This window comes from Chelonia mydas, chromosome 14 (genome assembly GCF_015237465.2).
Source record: "Chelonia mydas isolate rCheMyd1 chromosome 14, rCheMyd1.pri.v2, whole genome shotgun sequence".
NCBI lineage: Eukaryota > Metazoa > Chordata > Testudines > Cheloniidae > Chelonia > Chelonia mydas.
The window spans coordinates 13,160,853-13,179,828 of NC_051254.2; the positions used below are offsets into that span (position 1 = coordinate 13,160,853).

The window sequence follows — 18,976 nt, forward strand, 5'->3', positions numbered from 1 at the left end:
AAAGCCAGTGAAAAGTGAAAAGACTCAGTGATCCATGGCTAGGGCTGGAATAATGTGGCTCTTGCTCTTGTCATGCTATTTCAGTTCCTGCATAGGGAGTTACTCCAGAAAGAAACTCACCTTAATCTGTGCCCCTCAAAGACCTGTAGCCCGCACACAGTGGCAAAAATACCAAGATATTCCTCTCTATTTGGGCTTGCCTTTATTTCCAGCTTTGCCTGGATTCCAGTGGAACCAGGCAAAGAGCCCTGCAGGGAACCCACCTGGACGCCCAAGATTCCAAAGATGATGAAGAAAGCGCAACAGATGACCACAATGTTCCCAATGGGCTTCAGGGATGACATCAGGGTTTCCACCACCAGCTTCAGTCCTTGTGCTCGACTAATGACCCTGAGGGGAAAAAGCAGGCACAAGAAGCAGGTTAGACACTGTCCTTGCAACGTTTCTCTGAATCCTTCCATGCTCTGAGGCACAGGCATAAGTGTGGACTAGGGAAGCAGCTGTTTGAAATGGGGAGTGGCTGAAAAACAAGAGCACACAAGATGCTATGAAGGGACTGAGATGTAAGGGAGGTTGGGGAAACTTCATATGTACTCAGGGATCCTTGTGTGTGGAATGGAGAAGACGAGAAGGTGCAGGTGGGAATGCATACGTATTAAGAGATAGGTACCCAGATCTTGATCTAAAGCCCATTGAAGTTAGTGGAAAGGCTTCTGTTAACTGCACTGGGCTTTCGACCAGGCTCACAGAAAGGGAAAATTACAGAGTACCCCCATGTCTTCTTCTCCCACTCCATTACCTACACCTCCCCAGTCATGTCCTTTTTAACGACCTTATTACAAAATGAATACAGATCTAATTTTAGTGACCTCTCCATGTAAAGCACATCTCCTGCCTCCAGGCCTGAGAAATTCTACTGTCTTCTGTTTGACCCCTTATGCAGCGCTCTCAGTTCTTGTATCTTTCTTGTAAAGAGCTTTGGCACCATATTCCAATCTAATACAAAGTAGAACTTCAGAGTTACGGACACCTTGGGAAGGGAGGTTGTGTCTGTAACGCCGAAATGTTCGTAACTCTGAACAAAGTGCAGTGCGGGCACCAGCTCCAGCAGCTGACACTCCAGGCCAGGCTCCAGCGGCAGCTGAGCTCCCTCCTCAGCACCTGCAGCTTTCTTGCCGGCAGCTTCTTTCCCTGGGTCCGACTGAGTTTGCAAGCTTGTCCCTCTCCCAGCCGGGGGAGGGGGGTGCGCGAAAACAGTGCGTTCCCCCCCGGCTGGCGGAGGGAGGGTGAGACCAGTGTGTCCGCCTCCCAGCCGAGGGAGGGGCGAAAGCGGCGCAGACCCCAGCACTGGTCCTGCTCCGCTGGCTCCGGCTGCCTTGGACTGGCAGCCCCAGCATCTTCACTTCCTAGCTGTAAGTGGCTGCCCCCATGTGGGGGTGAGGACAGGCAGCCCAGATGTGCCGACCTGTAAGCTACAATACAGGCACAGTACAGTACTTTCTTTTTTGGTCTCTGCTGCTGCCTGATCGGTTGCTTACGGTTTCACCTGGTGTCCCATTGACTGGTCAGTCGTAACTCTGGTGTTTGCATCTTTGAGGTTCTACTGTATGTCAGATGCGGTCCCTCTGGCCTCTTGTACTGCCGGAGATGGAGCTGATGGTTTTAATCTAACCCACTGTCACTCCCAGATCCATTTCCGGATTAGCACCTTCTAGAGCACATAGCCAGTTAGGATGTCCTCTCTCCCCCGACCCGTTGTTCATCAAAGCCCCATCACTTTGTATTTTTCTATAATGCAGTTTGACAAGAACCTCTCGGTTCTGGTCTGGATCCCATCTCCCTTTGGATCCAGCCTCTAGTTTTGTGTCATTCACAAACTCATGCACTTGGTCCCACTTTCTCTCTTCCTGGTCACTAATACATCATTTGAACAGGACTGGGTCCAACACAGATTCCTGAGCCACTCAATTTCCTACCTTCATCCTATTTTACGTCTACCATTCACTGCTGTGACATCAGATATTCAACCACTTTTCTTACTCAGTTGAGAACTTCCCCACAGGAGCATAAGCAGTAACCTTCAATGCTACAGGATCTCTCCCTATCTCTCTGGCATTACCTGGAATTTCATAACTGTAGATTAGATTTTACTGTAGGGCTAAGGGAGAAGGCACAAGCAATCAATGGCAAAATAGAAACAAGCAGGAAAACAAAGGAGTTGAAGATGAACTACACCATTATATCAAGGGCAATATTTTAATAAGAGGACTAAGCTTGTGTATATTAAAAAAGCCATCAAGTCATTTACGGACAGATTCACAAAGGTATTTAGGGGCAAATAGGATTCTAGTGAGGTTTACAAAAGTACCATTGACATCAATGGGAGTTAGAGGCCTCACTCACTTTGTAAATCTAGTCTTTATGGCCAAGCTGCTTACAAATATAGGCATGGAAAGTCAGGCATTTATGCACAAAAAATGTTGCACCCATAAATTGGTGTGTGTGCGCATGTGTGTGTTTGTGTTTTTTGGACATCGGTTTGAAGGCTCCTTTGAAAACTTGGCACTCAAAATGTAAAGCACCTGTTCACTTATGGGACAAGGATGTCTTACACTGATCCTATCACAGGCTCCCCAATGTCTCTCCCTGCTCAGCTCAGTGTCCCTCTGCATTTTCACACCTCCCTCTTGTATCTTTGCTTTCCTATCTCAATAACCTGCCTCTTGCCATCTTAAACCTACCTCCCAGTCTGAGTGCTAGTCTAATCTGCATCTGCCCCAGACTGTGTCATTCTCCCAGCAGGGGTCACTGTGGACTCGGCCATGTGACAGTGATGTTTGGCTTTAATAAGGTGCATGAAGGATAAGCCTCATGCTCTCTGAAAGTTTGCATTATTCCTTGTGTGTCTCGGTGCCTATAGAGTTAAACTGCAGAGCTACATGCACAGCCATAAAATAATGGTGGTTTTTTGTTTTCCTTTTTTTTCCCCCTAGGAATTGTTGGCTTTAAACAATAGCCTGAAAAACTTAAAAAAAAAAAATTCCTTCTTTCTGGTAAAATATTTACTCTAAATGTCAAGGGTAGCTTGTCAATTCCCCTTGTTAAAAAGAAACAGATGGTGATATTTTTATCCACTCCCTACCAACACAACACAAAAGGCAGATGCTTCTGTTTTTCTGGCTGTTGTGCTCAGGTAACGGTTGTTGTTACTTACTACACTCCCTGGCTCTCTGTCTGCTCTGCGCTGTTTTCCTGAGTTTGGAGAGGACTGGATGGCTCAGGGAATGTAAGGAGTTATGAAGTCTTTAACCTTTAAGGCTGTGAATCAAATCTAAGCCAGGCTGGCAGCGACCAAAACAAATCATTACCCTCAAATGGCAGCTTAGCACGCTATGTTAAATATGTTTGTTGATCTCAGATCACTTCTGGGCAGGCAGGGTTCCACATCACAAACAACGAACACTGTCCTCATTAGCACCCTTTTTGAGCGTCTCAGCTGACAGGCTAAAGCACATGAAGACTGAAATACACCCAGATCAGGGCTTAAGCATGTTAGGGGAAAGTTTGCATGGTCTCAATCAGTTTGATGCCTATTCTGTATATGAATCCGAGGTACTTTTATGCCTCTCCATAACTGTAGTATCTGAGCACTTCACTATCATACACATTACTCACAACGGCCCCACAAAAAGTGCAATTATCCCCATTTTATAGATGGGAAAACAGGGGCACAAAGATTAAGTGGTGAGCCCAAGATCACTCAGGAAGTCTGTGGTACAATAGGAAACTGAACCCAGGTCTCTTGCATCCTGAGCAAGCAGCTCTCCAATGGACCATCCTTCCTCTCGTGAGGAAACTCTATTCTGTGGATACAATGAAGAAATTCAGTCTCCAGGGCCTGGCAACTTTCACCAGCACCAACACCAAATTAAAGATGGAACAAAGTGATTTTCCTGATACGACATCATCTGCGATCCAACACAGGGTAAAGGAATAGGAGGTCACTCTTCTGTCTTGGCCAACAGTCATTGTTGCTGTGTTTTCCCAAAGTAATGCTGCGTCCCCTCAATAAAAGTTTGCTTTTCGTTATACACAGACTCGGTGCTTGCAAGGCGGGACGTACTGACTATTAAAGACGCCCAGGAGAGGTATTTAGTTTTCCCAAATTTCTGGGTGGGGGCTCAAGATGGTTTTATTCTGTAATTTTAAGAGGAACCTCTGGATATTGAGCTGGCACTTGCTGCTGCTGCCAGCACCGGTCAGAAAGTTAAACACTAATTAATGAAAAACATCACAGTCCTCATGCTTACAGGCACTGAAGCTAAGATCCACCAGGTCAATGGGAAGACTCCCGTGAGAGCCGGATAAGGCCCTAGACAGAACCGCAAAGTAACGCAACCTCAGCATTTCCGAGATATTAGTGTCAGCTCCATTATGATGGCTTTAACCATCCCAGCGCCTCGTCAATATTGCCCAAGATCCTGCTGATATTATTGCCTGCAAACCCATGCTATCCAATCCACTGCTCCTGCAATTTAATGCTGAACGATCCAGCTGATTCGAGCCCTCCGGACATTGTGACACGGTAGCCAGCCAAGATTGCATTAAGGACAATTTCAGCCTGCGTCAGGCATCTGACAAATGAGGAAATTAGAGTCATAGAAGTTCTTCAGCATGAAAAAAATGCTAATCCCTTGAGTTCCTCTTGGTTCTGCTGGCCTCAGCAGTCACAATGCTGCTAAACTCCAAGCATGCAGATGCTCCAAGACTGCTGTCAATCTCATCCCAGCTGGAACATATTTACTAACTTTAAGCCTGCTAGTCTGCTCAGCCCATTTGTATAAAGAAGTGGCAGCTCAGTGTTAATGCAGACTTTCCTCCACAGGGAAAAAAACCCAGCAAAGGTGATAATATGATAAAGAGGAGCGAACCTATGAAATGACTATTTCATACTGCGATGGGAGGAAGAGTGAATAATTTACACATCTGCTTTGGAAGCTGTAGCCAAAGCGCTAAAGAGAGTAAAATAGCATTGAAACCTATCCAAATTAATTCTGAATCCATTTTTAATTTGGATTTCTCTTGTATCTTGAGCTGTAGCACTTGATCCTGACAACAGCAGGTTGAACGCATTAGGAAGGAACTTTATTGGATCAGCAATTCTTCTACAGGCTGGTACATCAGAGAGAGCAGTGGAAATGCCTTGGAATGCCCCTTCTTTGTGAATGCATTTTCAAACTTCTGTGCCTATAGTGGGGCTTGAATACCCCTTTGTATAGTTTTAGGCCTGATATTCAATGACTGGCATGTGTAATTATGTCCACACAATTGCATGTACATGATTTGCACATATGCAGATTGGATATTTGTTCATGCTTATGGCCAGCTGTACACTTTGCTGGTCAGGTGTACAAGCAAATACTTGATTTTCATATGCATATGTGATTTTGCATACACAACTGTATGTACTGTATAAGGCAGTGGGGTATTTCTACAGCAAAATAAGACAAAGTAGTAATCGGCAAGGTCTTTTATAAGTAGCAAACCTCTAGGGCCATAAATCAAGGCAAGCTGCCATAAGCCAAAGGAAACTTAACAAAACACCTTCACTTTCCTCAAGTTCAATGCTGTGAGGTGTAGAGCGGTGGCTTCTCACAGGGATTTTTCTCCTGATGTCTCCCTGTCCCGGGACGCTATACTCACCACTGGAGCGCCTCCTTCTGGTCGCATCTGGGGATTAGCTCTGCCATGTTGACGTCCCTTCCTGACATTGCTCACTCCATCTCTCTCCCTGTCTCGCTTGCTTGAGACTCAACTGCTCCCGCTTTGTGGCTTGGCCCTCTGGCCAGGTCACTGTAGCCCTCCCCTTCTGGGGGGCATATATCAAAGTCTCTCGGAACCCCCTGTCCCAGGCAGTCTTCCCATTCATTGCCCCATAACAGTGCCACTTCCCCAGCAGCTGGTAGGGGAACCCAGGCCCACCCTCTACACTGGTTTCCAGTTCAGGGAGCCTACAACAAGCACTCAAGATCTGTACAAGGTCTATCCCTTTTTGCTGTATCCCTGGGTTGCTTCCTACCCTACCTTCCCCCACCTTGACAATGACAGCAGTTTCCGTCTCTGCCGCCCCCTTCTACTTTCAACTACGGGGCATTATACAGGCCCCTCCTGATGAGCTTCATCTCTAATTAGCCCTGGCTTCTCCTCTAGGTGCAGCCCCAGGTGGTTAACTGGCCCACCTAGCCACGTTCCCCCCTTCAGGCCTTGTGTGGGGTGGACACCCCATCACACTCCCCAGTAGCCATTCTTGCAATTCCACCCCTTGTGCCTATACAGGGAGTTGGCAAATGGCAGCCAGATGTGACACTTGCTGACCTTGAGCTGAGTGACTAACTAATTTTTTTCAGTTCGGTGGCTGATAATTTTGGGTTGACCTGAAATGGAAATATTTTGGTTTTCTTGTCAAAATGAACCCCCCCCCAATTTGTTTCAAGACAAATGAAACGTTTCATTTGACTGGAAATGAATATGTGTGAGTGTGTATTTGTTTCATTTTTGGGAGTTTAACTTTTTAAAAAATACATTTAGTTAAATTTGGAAACAAAACACCAATTCTGAAATGAAAAGCGGAAACGTTTCATCTTGAAAATGTTGTAGCGAAAAGCTGCGGCTTAAAAAATTTGGTCCCCCCCAATTATTGCGTCAGACTATTTGCTAAATTCAGCCCCAACTCATGAAAAGTTTGGGCTGGCTCAAGCATCACAAAGGGCCTTGTGCAGGGTCCAGGCTCCGAAGTGAACTTCATACAATGAATTGCCATTCCCACATTAATGGCAGCTAATTTCCCAGACAATATGGGCGTCATTTTGATTAAAACAAGAGGAGGCGGAGTTGTGCACCCAATTACACTTGCACATACACAGCCGTCCCAACAGGTGGAGCTAAAGAATGCAACATTTATTGTTCTTAAATGAGACAGCAAAGTAAGTTGCCTGGCCTTGGGCAGGGAGGTCATGGTCAGCTGAGTCCATACGTACACGTGCACAACAGCAGATGGATTTCCACATGTGGAGATTTATGAATGACTGAAAAGCCCCTACTTTAACGGTTGGCTTTTCATTTCCTACAAATCTAATGACAGAGGAACAGAATCGACTGTGAACATATTTAGGAAACAAATGGTTCATGGTTATCGTTTAAAAACTTCCTTTGCATTATGAAATGTTTGTGCCGTTTAGTCAGTCACAAACATTCATGTACCCTCTTGAGAAAATACATCCTACGCCAACGGAACAAAATAATGTAAGGGCCTGATCCTGAAAATACCCTTTCAGACTGGAAGTTTATACTCATACAAATAATCCCATTGAGGTGAATGGGATAATTCACATGAACAAGGACAGCTCATGTGAATTAAGGCCCCAATCCTGAGCAGGCTGACCCATACACAGATATGGAGTCTCACTGACAACAGGATCAAAGCCTTAAATTGAAGAAAAAAAAAACCCCTAGGAAACACGATAGATCAATGTAAAGCTCACTCAAAACATCTTATCTAGATGTGATCTAACAACACGGGCTCATTGAGAAAACCAATAACCTTCACGGGAGGAGATTCTCCAAATGTGATGTGCATCTCTCAGTTGAAGCTGCTGTGAAATAGATACTAATTTTACCTGTAGAAATTCCAATTATCTTATACTTTTTCTGTGAATGTATTAGAAAGGGGAGAGAAGAGCTTGGTAGATACTGTAAACAATTTTCTGTGAATGTGCATTCGAACCTTTAACCTGGTGGTTCTCAATCTTTTTAATCCCAACATGCCCTTTTCCATACTGGGACTTCTCGGGGCCACCTCTTTCAATCTAGCCAGGATCCCCATTCCATTTAGCAGTATGGGAAAGGCAGGGTGGCCATGAGCCCCTGTGACCTTTCTGGGTCCAAGCCCCAGTTTGAGAATCTTTGCTTTAAACGGATCTGTTTTAATGGTGCTTGTGCCCTTTTTGCCCTGTGGCTTTCTGTGGAAAAGTCTAACAAACAAGCATGCTGTCAGGAATGTTCACAGAATCCGCCAACGATAAGGGAACACCAGGAAACACCTGAAGAAAGCCAAACCTGAACCCGCAATCACAAGTATTCATCTTGGAAACTTGATTGTCAGGGTTGCGATCACCCAATCAGGGAACAGACATATATCATGCAACATATCTGTTCAATCAAAACTCAGCAGTAGAGTTCAAAATCTGAATATTTTATGCTTGCCATGAACTGTGTGTGCACCATCTGGGGACTTCTGAGCACATAAATGGCAAAAGGTGTAAAAGCCATGCAATTTGGGACAGATATGGCAAAAATATTAGCAGTTGCTAATTTGCTCATCTCTTGTTTTTTACCCACTAAAGGGCTGATCCAAAGCCTACTGAAGGCAATGGAAAAGCTTTAAAGGATTTTTGATCCAGCTCTAACAGGGCATGTGGACAAAGCCTATGTTTTGATTCTTTCAGAGGAGCGTATGTCAGAAATATACAGATGGTGTGACCTTTATTATTATTATTAATTATTATTATTATTATACATATTGCAGTAGCAAACAGATGGCCCAGTCAGAATGAGGCCCTGTTTTGCCAGGCCCTGCATAAACACACAGAAAGAAAGAGATACACCCCTACCCCAAGAGAAAAAACACCAGATGAAGGGAGGGGGAGTGCGATACAATGTATGTGTAAAGAGACTGTGGGGATGATACACTTGTTAGTTCCAGCATAACAAGAACATCCCCAATTATATTAGATAGGTTATCATATTTATTAAGGATATAAACCTTCATATGCCAAGCACTGTCTGCTTGGAGTCAGGAAGAAACTTCCTCCATGGGCAGGTTATTGCTCAATTGTCCATTAAAAGATATCTTGTTCCTGTCCGTGAAGCATCCAATACTGGCCACTGTCCGAAAGGAAACCCGATTAGAGGGACCAGTGGTCTCATCTCATCTGGCCATTCTTACAATTAGTATCAGAGTGAAATTAATGGAGATTTTGGAGGAAAAAAAATCTTCACATTTTAGGTTAAGCAACAGTTTGGTCTCTGAATCTTCAAAAATTCGCTGCCACCTGCTACTAATTTTATTCTTGGTTGCAAAAACCATTGATTGCCTGAAGGGAGAGGGGAAAGGAGCTGTTAAGGAACACTTCACGCAGAGTGAATGAGAGCACAAATAGCAGGGGATGTGTGTCTTAATGAGCAAAGGGGGCACTGATCAGTTTGCTACACAGTGAAGCCTGACCCCGAGATGTGTTGAGTGCCTGGAGCTCCCCTTGACTCCAACAGGACCCGAGGATGTCATGTCTCAGAATCAGGCTGGCAGTTTGTTGTAAAGGCAACGACAGGTTGAGCACAGAACTGAGCAGCAAATCCCTCATTTTCGATCTCACTGGACCCTTCCATCGCACTCCAGAAAACAGTTCCGTTTCTTTGCATGGAGAGATTCAGGGAACCATCCCCAACCAGAAGCTTGCACAGCCAACCTGCTCCCCTTTTCTATCTTATCTAGCCCCAAATCGCTGCTTACCTTAATGGCCTGAGTGTTCGCAGCAGCCTCAAGACCCTCAGCATTCCAAGAATTTTAGTGCTGCTGTCCGATACCATTGAAACCAGGATGTCAATGACCGAGATGAGAACCAGCACCCCATCGAGCACATTCCAACTGCTCTTCAGGTAGGCCTTCTCCCCAAAGCACAAGCCGAGCGCCACCACCTGCCCAAATGGCAACAAGTTATGACTAATTCAGCCAGTATGTTTCTTCCAGTTAGCGACTTGCAGCTAATACATTATTCACAGATAAGTGATTGCGAGTCCATTTGCTTCCCAGTATAGAAACCTAATTAGACAATTTTGTAAAGTGTTATACCGTAAGGACTATAAAAATAACTGCAAAAAACACCGCAGATTGTCCCTTAACAGCTGATATATTTTTAATGCAACTAAACCTAGTTGTGCAAAAGTGATTCTATTAACGTATAGCTGTTGCACAGAAGATTTGATCACGATTATTTGGGCTACTGGGGGAGAGAAGTGGTTTAGAGGTCCTGATTATAGGCTATTGCTTTCCACCGGATTTGCAAATACAGAAGACAGGGGAAGTTTCCAAATGAGAAGAGAATAGTTCTGAGATGCTATGAATTATATGAGAGCGACATACAGGAAAAAGTCTTGCCAATCTTTGGGCCTGATTTTGGCTCTAATTCAGCAAAGCATTTACGCATACATTTAATAAAACAACAACAAACCACCACCACCACGTCGCTCTAACACAGCACTTGTCATTAGTGGATCTCAATGCACTTCACCAAGGGGTCAGTATTATTATCCACATTTTACAGATGGGAAAATTGAGGCACAGGGAGGTGAAATGACATGCCCAAGGTCACCCAACAGCCAGAGGCAGGCAGAGATAGGAATAGAGTCTCAGTCCAGTACATTAGCCACTATGTCACACTGCTTCTTCAGCAAAGCACTTAAGCGTAAACTTATCTTTAGGTCATGGAAGTCAATGGGACTTACCCACATGGCTGAAGTAAAGCATGCGCTTAAGTGCTCTATTGAAAAGGGATGGACTGCTGATTTGAGGCCTCTCATCTCATCTATACTACTGTAAATCAGGAATAACTTCAGTGGAACGATGGTGGTGCAAAATGCATGGAGAATAAAGTGCCTGGTATTTATTGGGTTACTTCTCCTTCCCAAATAGCAGAGCAGATTAAGACATGATGATCTCTGGAAAAATGGGCACAGGGGCTTTAGAAATCCAAAGTAATAAAATGGTGCTAATGCAGCACAGCCAGGCTTATGCTTTGGCTTCATTTACCTTAACTGTCATCTCAGCCAGGAAGATTACTGTGAAGATGTAGTTGGACAGCGTTAGGAAAATTCGTTCCTATAAAAAATAAAAAAAGAAAACGAGAGACAAGGTTTTATAGTCTGCTCTCCAAATCTCTCTCTTGAGATATATATTTGGGTGGTTGCTTAATGTTCTCCTGATTTTATGCTGAAATAAGTCTTGGAATGTTTGCTCCTGAAGATGATGTCCAAACATTTACATGATAACATTTCACTTGTTTATAGAGCTCTTTTCCTATGTTACTTTGTGTATGTCAGTACCATGGACAGCTGCCAGCTTTCTCTATAGGCTTCTGCTTTCTTCACCACAGGTGATGGGTGAAATAAGCGAAGGGTGCAATTGAAATTCACATGCCTTCTCTCTCAAATCTAAGCCATTCTTTCTATGTATCCTTTGGCCATTCCACACTTTCCCAGGTTCTATGCCATTCCTTTACCCACCCCAAGTACTCTGGGATGCATGGGGGTGCTTGACAGATGTAAGGAGAGTTTCCTTATGAATGATACATAGCGGGTGTCTTACAACCCTTCACCTGTGGATCTCAGAGAACTTCACATGGTTGTTGTGGGGCTTAATGATTCTTGTAAAGTAAGCTGAATACCCACTCTACAGAAAGGCAATCTGAGGCACAGAGAAACCATGCCTCAGCTGGTGTAAACTGCCATAGAATCATAGAACTGGAAGGGACCTCGAGAGGTCATCTAGTCTAGTCCTGCCTTGAGTGCAGGGGACTAAGTATTATCTAGACCATCTCTGACAGATGTTTGTCTAACCGACTCCACAATAATGGAGATTCCACAACCTCCCTAGACAATTTATTCCAGTGCTTAACCACTCTGACAGGAAGTTTTTCCTAACTTCCAACTTAAACCGCCCTTACTGCAATTTAAGCCCATTGCTTCTTGTCCTATCCTCAGAGGTTAAGAACAATTTTTCTCCCTCCTCCTTGTAACAACCTTTTATGTACTTGAAAACTGTTATCATGTCCCCTCTCAGCCTTCTCTTCTCCAGACTAAACAAACCCAATTTTTTCAATCTTCCCTCATAGGTCATGTTTTCTAGACCTTTAATCATTTTTGTCGCTCTTCTCTGGACTTTCTCCAATTTGTCCACATATTTCCTGAAATGTTGCACCCAGAACTGGACACAGTACTTCAGTTGAGGCCTAATCAGCATGGAGTAGAGTGGAAGAATTACTTCTCGTGTCTTGCTTATAATACTCCTGCTAATACATGCCAAAACGATGTTTGCTTTTTTTGCAACAGTGTTACACTGTTGACTCATATTTAGTTTGTGATCCACTATGACCCCCAGATCCCTTTCCGCAGAACTCCTTCCAAGGCAGTCATTTCCCATTTTGTATGTGTGCATCTGATTGTTCCTTCCTAAGTGGAATACTTCGTACTTGTCCTTATTGAATTTCATCCTATTTACTTCAGACCATTTCTCCAGTTTGTCCAGATCATTTTGAATTTTAATCCTATCCTACAAGGCACATGTGGCCCCTCCCAGCTTGGTATCATCCGCAAACTTTATAAGTGTGCTCTCTATGCCATTATCTAAATCATTGATGAAGATATTGAACAGAACCAGACCAAGAACCAGTCCCTGCAGGACCCCACTCGTTATGCCCTTCCAGCATGACTACTCTCTGGGAATGATTTTCCAACCAGTTATGCACCCACCTTATAGTATCTCCATCTAGGTTGCATTTCCCTAGTTTGTTCATGAGAAGGTCATGCGAGACAGTATCAAAAGCCTTACTAAAGTCAAGATATACCACATCTACCGCTTCTCCCCTATCCACAGGGCTTGTTACCCTGTCAAAGAAAGCTATCAGGTTGGTTTGACACAATTTGTTCTTGACAAATCCATGCTGACTGTTACTTATCATCTCATTATCTTCTAGGTGTTTGCAAATTGATTTCTTAATTATTTGCTACATTATCTTTCCAGGTACAGAAGTTAAGCTGACTGGTCTGTAATTCCCCAGGTTTTCCTTATTTCCCTTTTTATAGATGGGCACTATATTTGCCCTTTTCCAGTCTTCTGGAATGTCTCCATGTTTTCATTGAAGTCAAAGAAACTATGGCAATTTATGCCAGCTGAGGATCTGCCTCCAAGAAGTTTAAATCACTTGCCCAAGACCACGAGAGAACTGGGAACAGAACCCAGCAGTGTTCCCATGCTCTAACCCAGTCCTATCGTCTAACCACTAAACCATGCTTTCCTTCTGTGTAAGTAACTAGTGATTACAGATGAGAGCCATGGCCTAATTCCCTATCTATAAGCAGCAGAAACCTTTCTTTTTAATGATGATCATTAAATAAATTACATTTTCCCCTAATCCCTATACAATCTCTGATTGCTTGCACTGTGAGATGGAGAGTTGGAAGGGGGGAGTAAGACAGAAACACAGAGTGTGTGTGTGTGTGTGTGTGTGTGCATGCGTGTACGCACTCTCACGCAGGGACTAAAACATCTCACTGTAATATTATGGTAACGTTACTAGGGATGCTGGATTTATTTCCACTGCTCCCGAAAGAGCAGTTCTCTAAGAAATGCAGCTCTCTAAAAACCAGCTGCAATTTAACTACGAGAAAACACCATGGAAACTCTCACTTGCCAGGCCATGATTTACTGAGAGTGACACAAGAATCACTAAAAGTAGCTTGTTTCCATCCTGGTGTCCATAATTAATCACGTCGTAAAGACCCCTGCTGTGACTGCACGAGCCATGATAGAAAACATCCCTGGTCTTCAAGAGAGTGCGGCACAAAAGGTCGGCAAGTGTGCGGTGGGGATGAGCATCTGCAGGAGCGGATAAGCACCTGCTTTAGGCAGTGCAGATAAAATGGTAATAGCAGGTATAAAAGACTCAGAATATTACACTTCTCTTTGGCAAGTGTGCAGCGATTTGGAAGTGCAGTCTCCATGCACGGCATCCCCTACTCTCCGGAACAGGAAGGCCTGCCTCCCCTGCTCTGACTGGCCAGCTCTAATTGGGAGAGGTAGAGAACTGACTCTAGGCAGTGAGAAAATCCATGGCTCTGGAAGGCAAAGTACAATTATTTGAAACAAGTGAAGCTAAAATAACTATTTGTGTTTCCAGGCAAGAGCTCTGTCAGCTGGAACGGGGCTGTGTGCCCATGCCTGCCCTGCCTCGCTCTTGCCATTCCTTCAGCATCTCCTGCGGTGCCTCCTTTGGGTGTTCCCCGCTTCTGCTTTCCATCTTCTGTCCAGCTCATCTTGATCCCTGGGTGACCTCACTGGCTCCCATGGTTACCATACCCAGGCTGATGGTTCTCACACCTACCTCCTGCCCCTGGGCTCTCTCTCCTCTGTCCACTTCTGCATCTCAGAAATCTCCTCCGAGTCCTGGCAAGACCAGAGTGCCTCATTCTCCCCTCACCACTGGCAGTACCACTGTCCTCCTCATCTCCCACGCGCCGCACCGTTGGCTCCTCCACATCCAGACTCCCAACCAATCCTCTCACTTCTCCCGTTTCAAACAGCATGAGACACCCCACCTTTCCTCCCCATCTTTGCTGCTCCCCCTCTTGTCCTCACCCAGGGCCATCCCGCACCTTGACTGGTGCAATGTCCCAGAGGCCCAGGTCAGACGGCTTTGAAACTGGAGAACAACAAATAGCACGGAGGGGAAAACGAATACCCGTATTTGCGTGTGAATCCAGGTCACCATAAAAACAAACAAACACACACACACCAGCCTTTCCCCGAACATCCATGCAAACAAAATACCCCTCTGTGCAAGGGTTTCTGGACAGGGCTCTAAGGGGACCCAACATGGGACCAAAGAGCCATTCAGAATGTGAAGGAATGCTCCTAAATGTGTGGGCCAGATTCTCAGCTGCTATAACTTCAGTGGAGTTATGCTGATTTACACCAGCTGAGGATCTGGCCCTATTTCTGCAATATTCAGCAGGTGAGTCCAGACAGCAGCATGTAATACCTCCCAAGAAAGTTGGGACAGCAAAGAAATTCTTTGTTCTAGCTTTCTAAGAGTCTCCACAATACCAAGAGCTACAACGGGATTTCCAAAGCTGCCTAGAGGATATAGACACCCAGCTCTCACTCATTTCAATGGGAACAGGGCCTCCAGATCCCTTCACCAGCTTTGGAAAAATCTCAGCCTCCATCAGCTGCATGAAACCCACTAAAGTCACTAGAAGTAACCCATGTGAAATGCCAGGACAACTTCCCCCAATGGACTGGATGGGGAGGGAGCCCAGCATCCAAAGCAGTTCATCTGTTCCCGCACTCAAAGAGCGAGCTCATGTGAGCAGCATGCCCATCCCACCCAAGCCAGCCTTTTACATGTGCAGCAGCTGTCCGAGCAGCCCGCCTGACAATGTCTAATGGGGAACAGAAGTCGAAAAAAGGCATCTGTAAGTTAAACAATGGCTGAGAGCTCCAAATAAGCTCCAGCAGCATCCAAATTCACCATGTCAAATTCATTAAAAAAAAGTGAGTTAACGGAGAGCAGCATCAATGGACTCTCATTAAAAGGGTGTTTTTGTTTTAATAGTTTCAAGGGGATCCAAACCTTGTTTCACAAAACTCCCAGGCTGAATGACAAGCCTGTTTCATTAACATGTTTGGAAAAATATGAGTGTTTAGTGAAAACAGAATCCTGATCTGCAGGAACCCTGCTCCATACTATAGGCCCCATTCATAAGGACCAAGGTCAGGAAGGACCCCTGTGATCATCTTGTCGGACCTCCAGTATCACACCAGCCACGGAACTTCCTTCCCCGCCCCGCCAAAAAAAAATTACTACAGAAGAACTTTTAGAAACACAGCCAATCTTGATTTAAAGATTGCCAGTGATGGAGAAGAATCCATCATGACCACTGGTAAACTGTTCCAATGGCTAACTACCCTCACTGCTAAAAAGGTACACCATTTCCAGCCTGAATTTGTCTTGCTTCAACTTCTAGCCATTGGATCGTGTTTATATCTTTGTCTCCTGGATTAAAGGCTTGTTATCAAATATTTGTTCCCCATCTCGGTACTTATAAATTGTGATCAAGTCACCCCTTAACATTCTCTTGGTTAAACTAAATAGATTGAGCTTCTTGAGCCTTCTGTGGCATGCTAGAGCCTTTGTCATAACATTGCGCCCAAAAATCGGTCATGCTTCCCCGTCTAAGTTCATTGTTTCGGATCCAGCCCAGGCTGGAAGTGACTAAGAGTTGTTACCATCTGCTGGCTGGTTGGTGGCTAAAGTCCAGTTCCCAGGGGATCACAAAAGCCATCACCACTCCTGGCATTAACTGGCAACCTTGCAAGACTCAGAAGAGATCAAGGACCGAATGGGTTGTGAAGACTGATCACCACTCACCCTAATGGTGGGCCCTTCCCGGGCAGGGCTAGGGAACTGTGAGGAAGTCTGCATTGGAGCTACTATCCATGCTGCACATATTCTGGGGATACAGAGGCTTCACTATCCAGGGCTATCAACCCAGCATCTTTCCCCAGCTATATCCTCAGAAAACCCACTGGACTCACATATTGACAGATGACAAAATGATAATGAGAGTTTACATTTATATAGAAAGACTCCAAAGCACTTTGCTACTGTATACATGCAATGAAATGCAGCCATCTCTGGGGTGGAGGACAGTCACTTATTGCACAACAGTGAAGGAAAGAAATTTGGCTTAAGGAGATTGGGGCATGCTTATTCTCTGAGGAGGAGCGCTAGGGGGATCTTTAATGTACACAAAGAACCTTAGTTTTAAGATCTCGGCCTAAAGATCCACAGACAATAAACAGCAAGGCACTCATGCACTGAGGGAACAGGGATTTATATTGTTGCAATATGAACAGTCTTTTGCAATATGTCAGAGGCAGCCTAGTGTACCTCTCAGCCGCAATCAATACAAAAATAAAAGAGCAAGTGGATGATTCTGCCCATCTGACTGATAGGAGTTGATGTTATGAGGGTCTGGTTTGAAAAATCATTATGCAATTTATTAAAGCAAATGGTTCAGGGAAATGGAATTACAGTGCTTGTATCCATTCAATTTGCTTATGTCATAACAAAGATGATCGACAAAGAAGCCAGAAAAGTACAAAATGAACAGCTTCCCCCTATCCCTTCCCACCACCCATACGCCAATGCAGAACAGATGGAAGGAGCTAACATTGCGCAGAGAGAGTAAAAGTGTTTGAATGTTTATCAGAGAAGAAAATGGAGACAGATGTCCTAGTTATATCATGTATTAAAACAGTCTGATTGTGGCTGGGGAGATGGGATATTAAAAGTGGAAGCCTTGATGTCTTTCCCAGCACATGAGTGCTGTTCTTGTACGTTTCAGAATCAGATTAAAGAAACTTTGGTGAGGGCAGAGGATTGAATGCCTGAAAGAATCCCTGTCTGTTGGCAGCATCATGGAAAGTCCACTTCAGCATGTGCTGTAAAGGTACGTTTAGTGCTGAAGTTAACGCCGCATAGGCAGGATTGATTTTCTTTTAAATAAACCATGAACGGCAAATTATAAACAGCTGGGGCAAGAGCCCTGGATACAGCCATGATGTTCAGAGCACAAGGCACGAGCAGCACGCAGAGATGGCTTAAAGCCCTCCCATGCACTGTCCTGATGATCGTGATGCTCTGTGCCTGGCTGTTTCCACTGTGCTGTGTTGGAGCCTGAGGGCTGCCCTTACTTACGCTGGCGTGTAATGATCACAAAGAGCTAAAACATCCTGCTGGACCAGGGCAGTGCAGGGGACGTCCCTACGTGTGGTGCTCCCTTTTATCTAGCCATCTGCACGTCCCACACACCACGAGCAGCAGGAAGCGTGGATGGTATATAGCCCCCAAGTTGGCTCTATACCACTGCATGCTCATCTCTCACTGGCAGATCCTCTCTGGGCCAGACAGACAGGGTTTGTGGTCCAAGCACTGTGTCAGTGTTGTACAAAGCAGCCACATGGCCCCTAAGGATCTGAGTCCTGATCTGGAATTCGGGGCCAGATCCTCAGCGGGTGTAAATCAGCATAGCCCCAATGACTTCAATATAGCTATGCAGATACGTACTAGCTGAGGATCTGGCCTCTTCTTTCTCAATAGTATGAAGGAGAGAGAGAGAGAGTCCAGTGTGACTTGAGCTTTGGTGGCTCCACAATGAATGCACAACTCTGATACTCACAGCACTGTGGGGCTCAATTTTGGGCCGTTCCATGGCAATGGTAATGCAGTTCAGGAAGATAATAACCAAGACGATGTGATCAAACATCTTGTGAGTGATGATTTTATTGCACATCAGACGGAATCTGTCCAGAAAAGACAAAAAAGACACATAATGAGCTGTTAACACCTAACTGGTCTGAAAAACTTTTGTCAAAGCGTCAGCCTTATGCACGGCGTGAGAACTGAACAGTCGGCTTGAAAAGCAGGTGCGTTGCTGACTCCCAACTCCTTCTCTAGGGTGGCCATGTGTTAGCAAATTTTTCTCAGTATAAACAGAAAAGGGTTCAAGCCACAAAATCTGAACACAGTTTGCAACCACCACAAAGTTTAGGGGTGCTTGGTTGGATTTGGGGTTTGGTTCATTGTAAAGAGAGCAGCCGCTTGCAACTTACACCTATTGCCAGGTTCAGATTTCAAGCTCTCCTTTACTCCGAGGGTCAGAGACACGTTTGGATTCAAGGCTCTAATTTCACTCCATCTCTAGCTCGAAAATAGCCCAGTTTGAGTGTGTTGGCTAAAGAATGCTATGCTGAACAAAGGAACAAGAGCTATTTAGCATGACAGATGGCTGTACGTTGATGCAGGATTTATAATATGGTATTACATTTCCCAAAGTCTGTTTCTAAAAGTCTATGTAATCATTGTATGAATGAATTGTAATGCTGCTTTGGGCCTCCAGCTTAAAAACACAAGGCGTCCCCTAGGACAAGCCATGACATTGCTGCATGAACGTGTATCAGGGCACTGATTCCAGATGGCCATATAGCAGCTGACCCTTGGAAAGAACAAAAGACTCTTGCTCCTTTATGTAAGCAACAAGCCTTTCCTGGAGGGGTGTGACTAGGCGATGGGAGAAAGGG

At 44.8% G+C, this 18,976-nt stretch overlaps 1 protein-coding gene across 3 annotated transcripts in view; it reads right to left on the reverse strand.

Annotated features, from left to right (window-relative positions):
• CACNA1G (calcium voltage-gated channel subunit alpha1 G) overlaps positions 1 to 18,976 on the reverse strand; it is a 146,883-nt gene that overhangs the window by 43,131 nt on the left and 84,776 nt on the right. For all 3 annotated transcript variants that reach the window (XM_043528379.1, XM_043528378.1, XM_037914245.2), the window contains exons 18-21: positions 18,076 to 18,199; positions 10,865 to 10,933; positions 9,569 to 9,753; positions 264 to 390 (exon numbers count right to left, since the gene is read on the reverse strand). In XM_043528379.1, the coding sequence (XP_043384314.1) occupies positions 264 to 390; positions 9,569 to 9,753; positions 10,865 to 10,933; positions 18,076 to 18,199 (505 nt within the window). The remainder of the gene's footprint in view (positions 1 to 263; positions 391 to 9,568; positions 9,754 to 10,864; positions 10,934 to 18,075; positions 18,200 to 18,976) is intronic.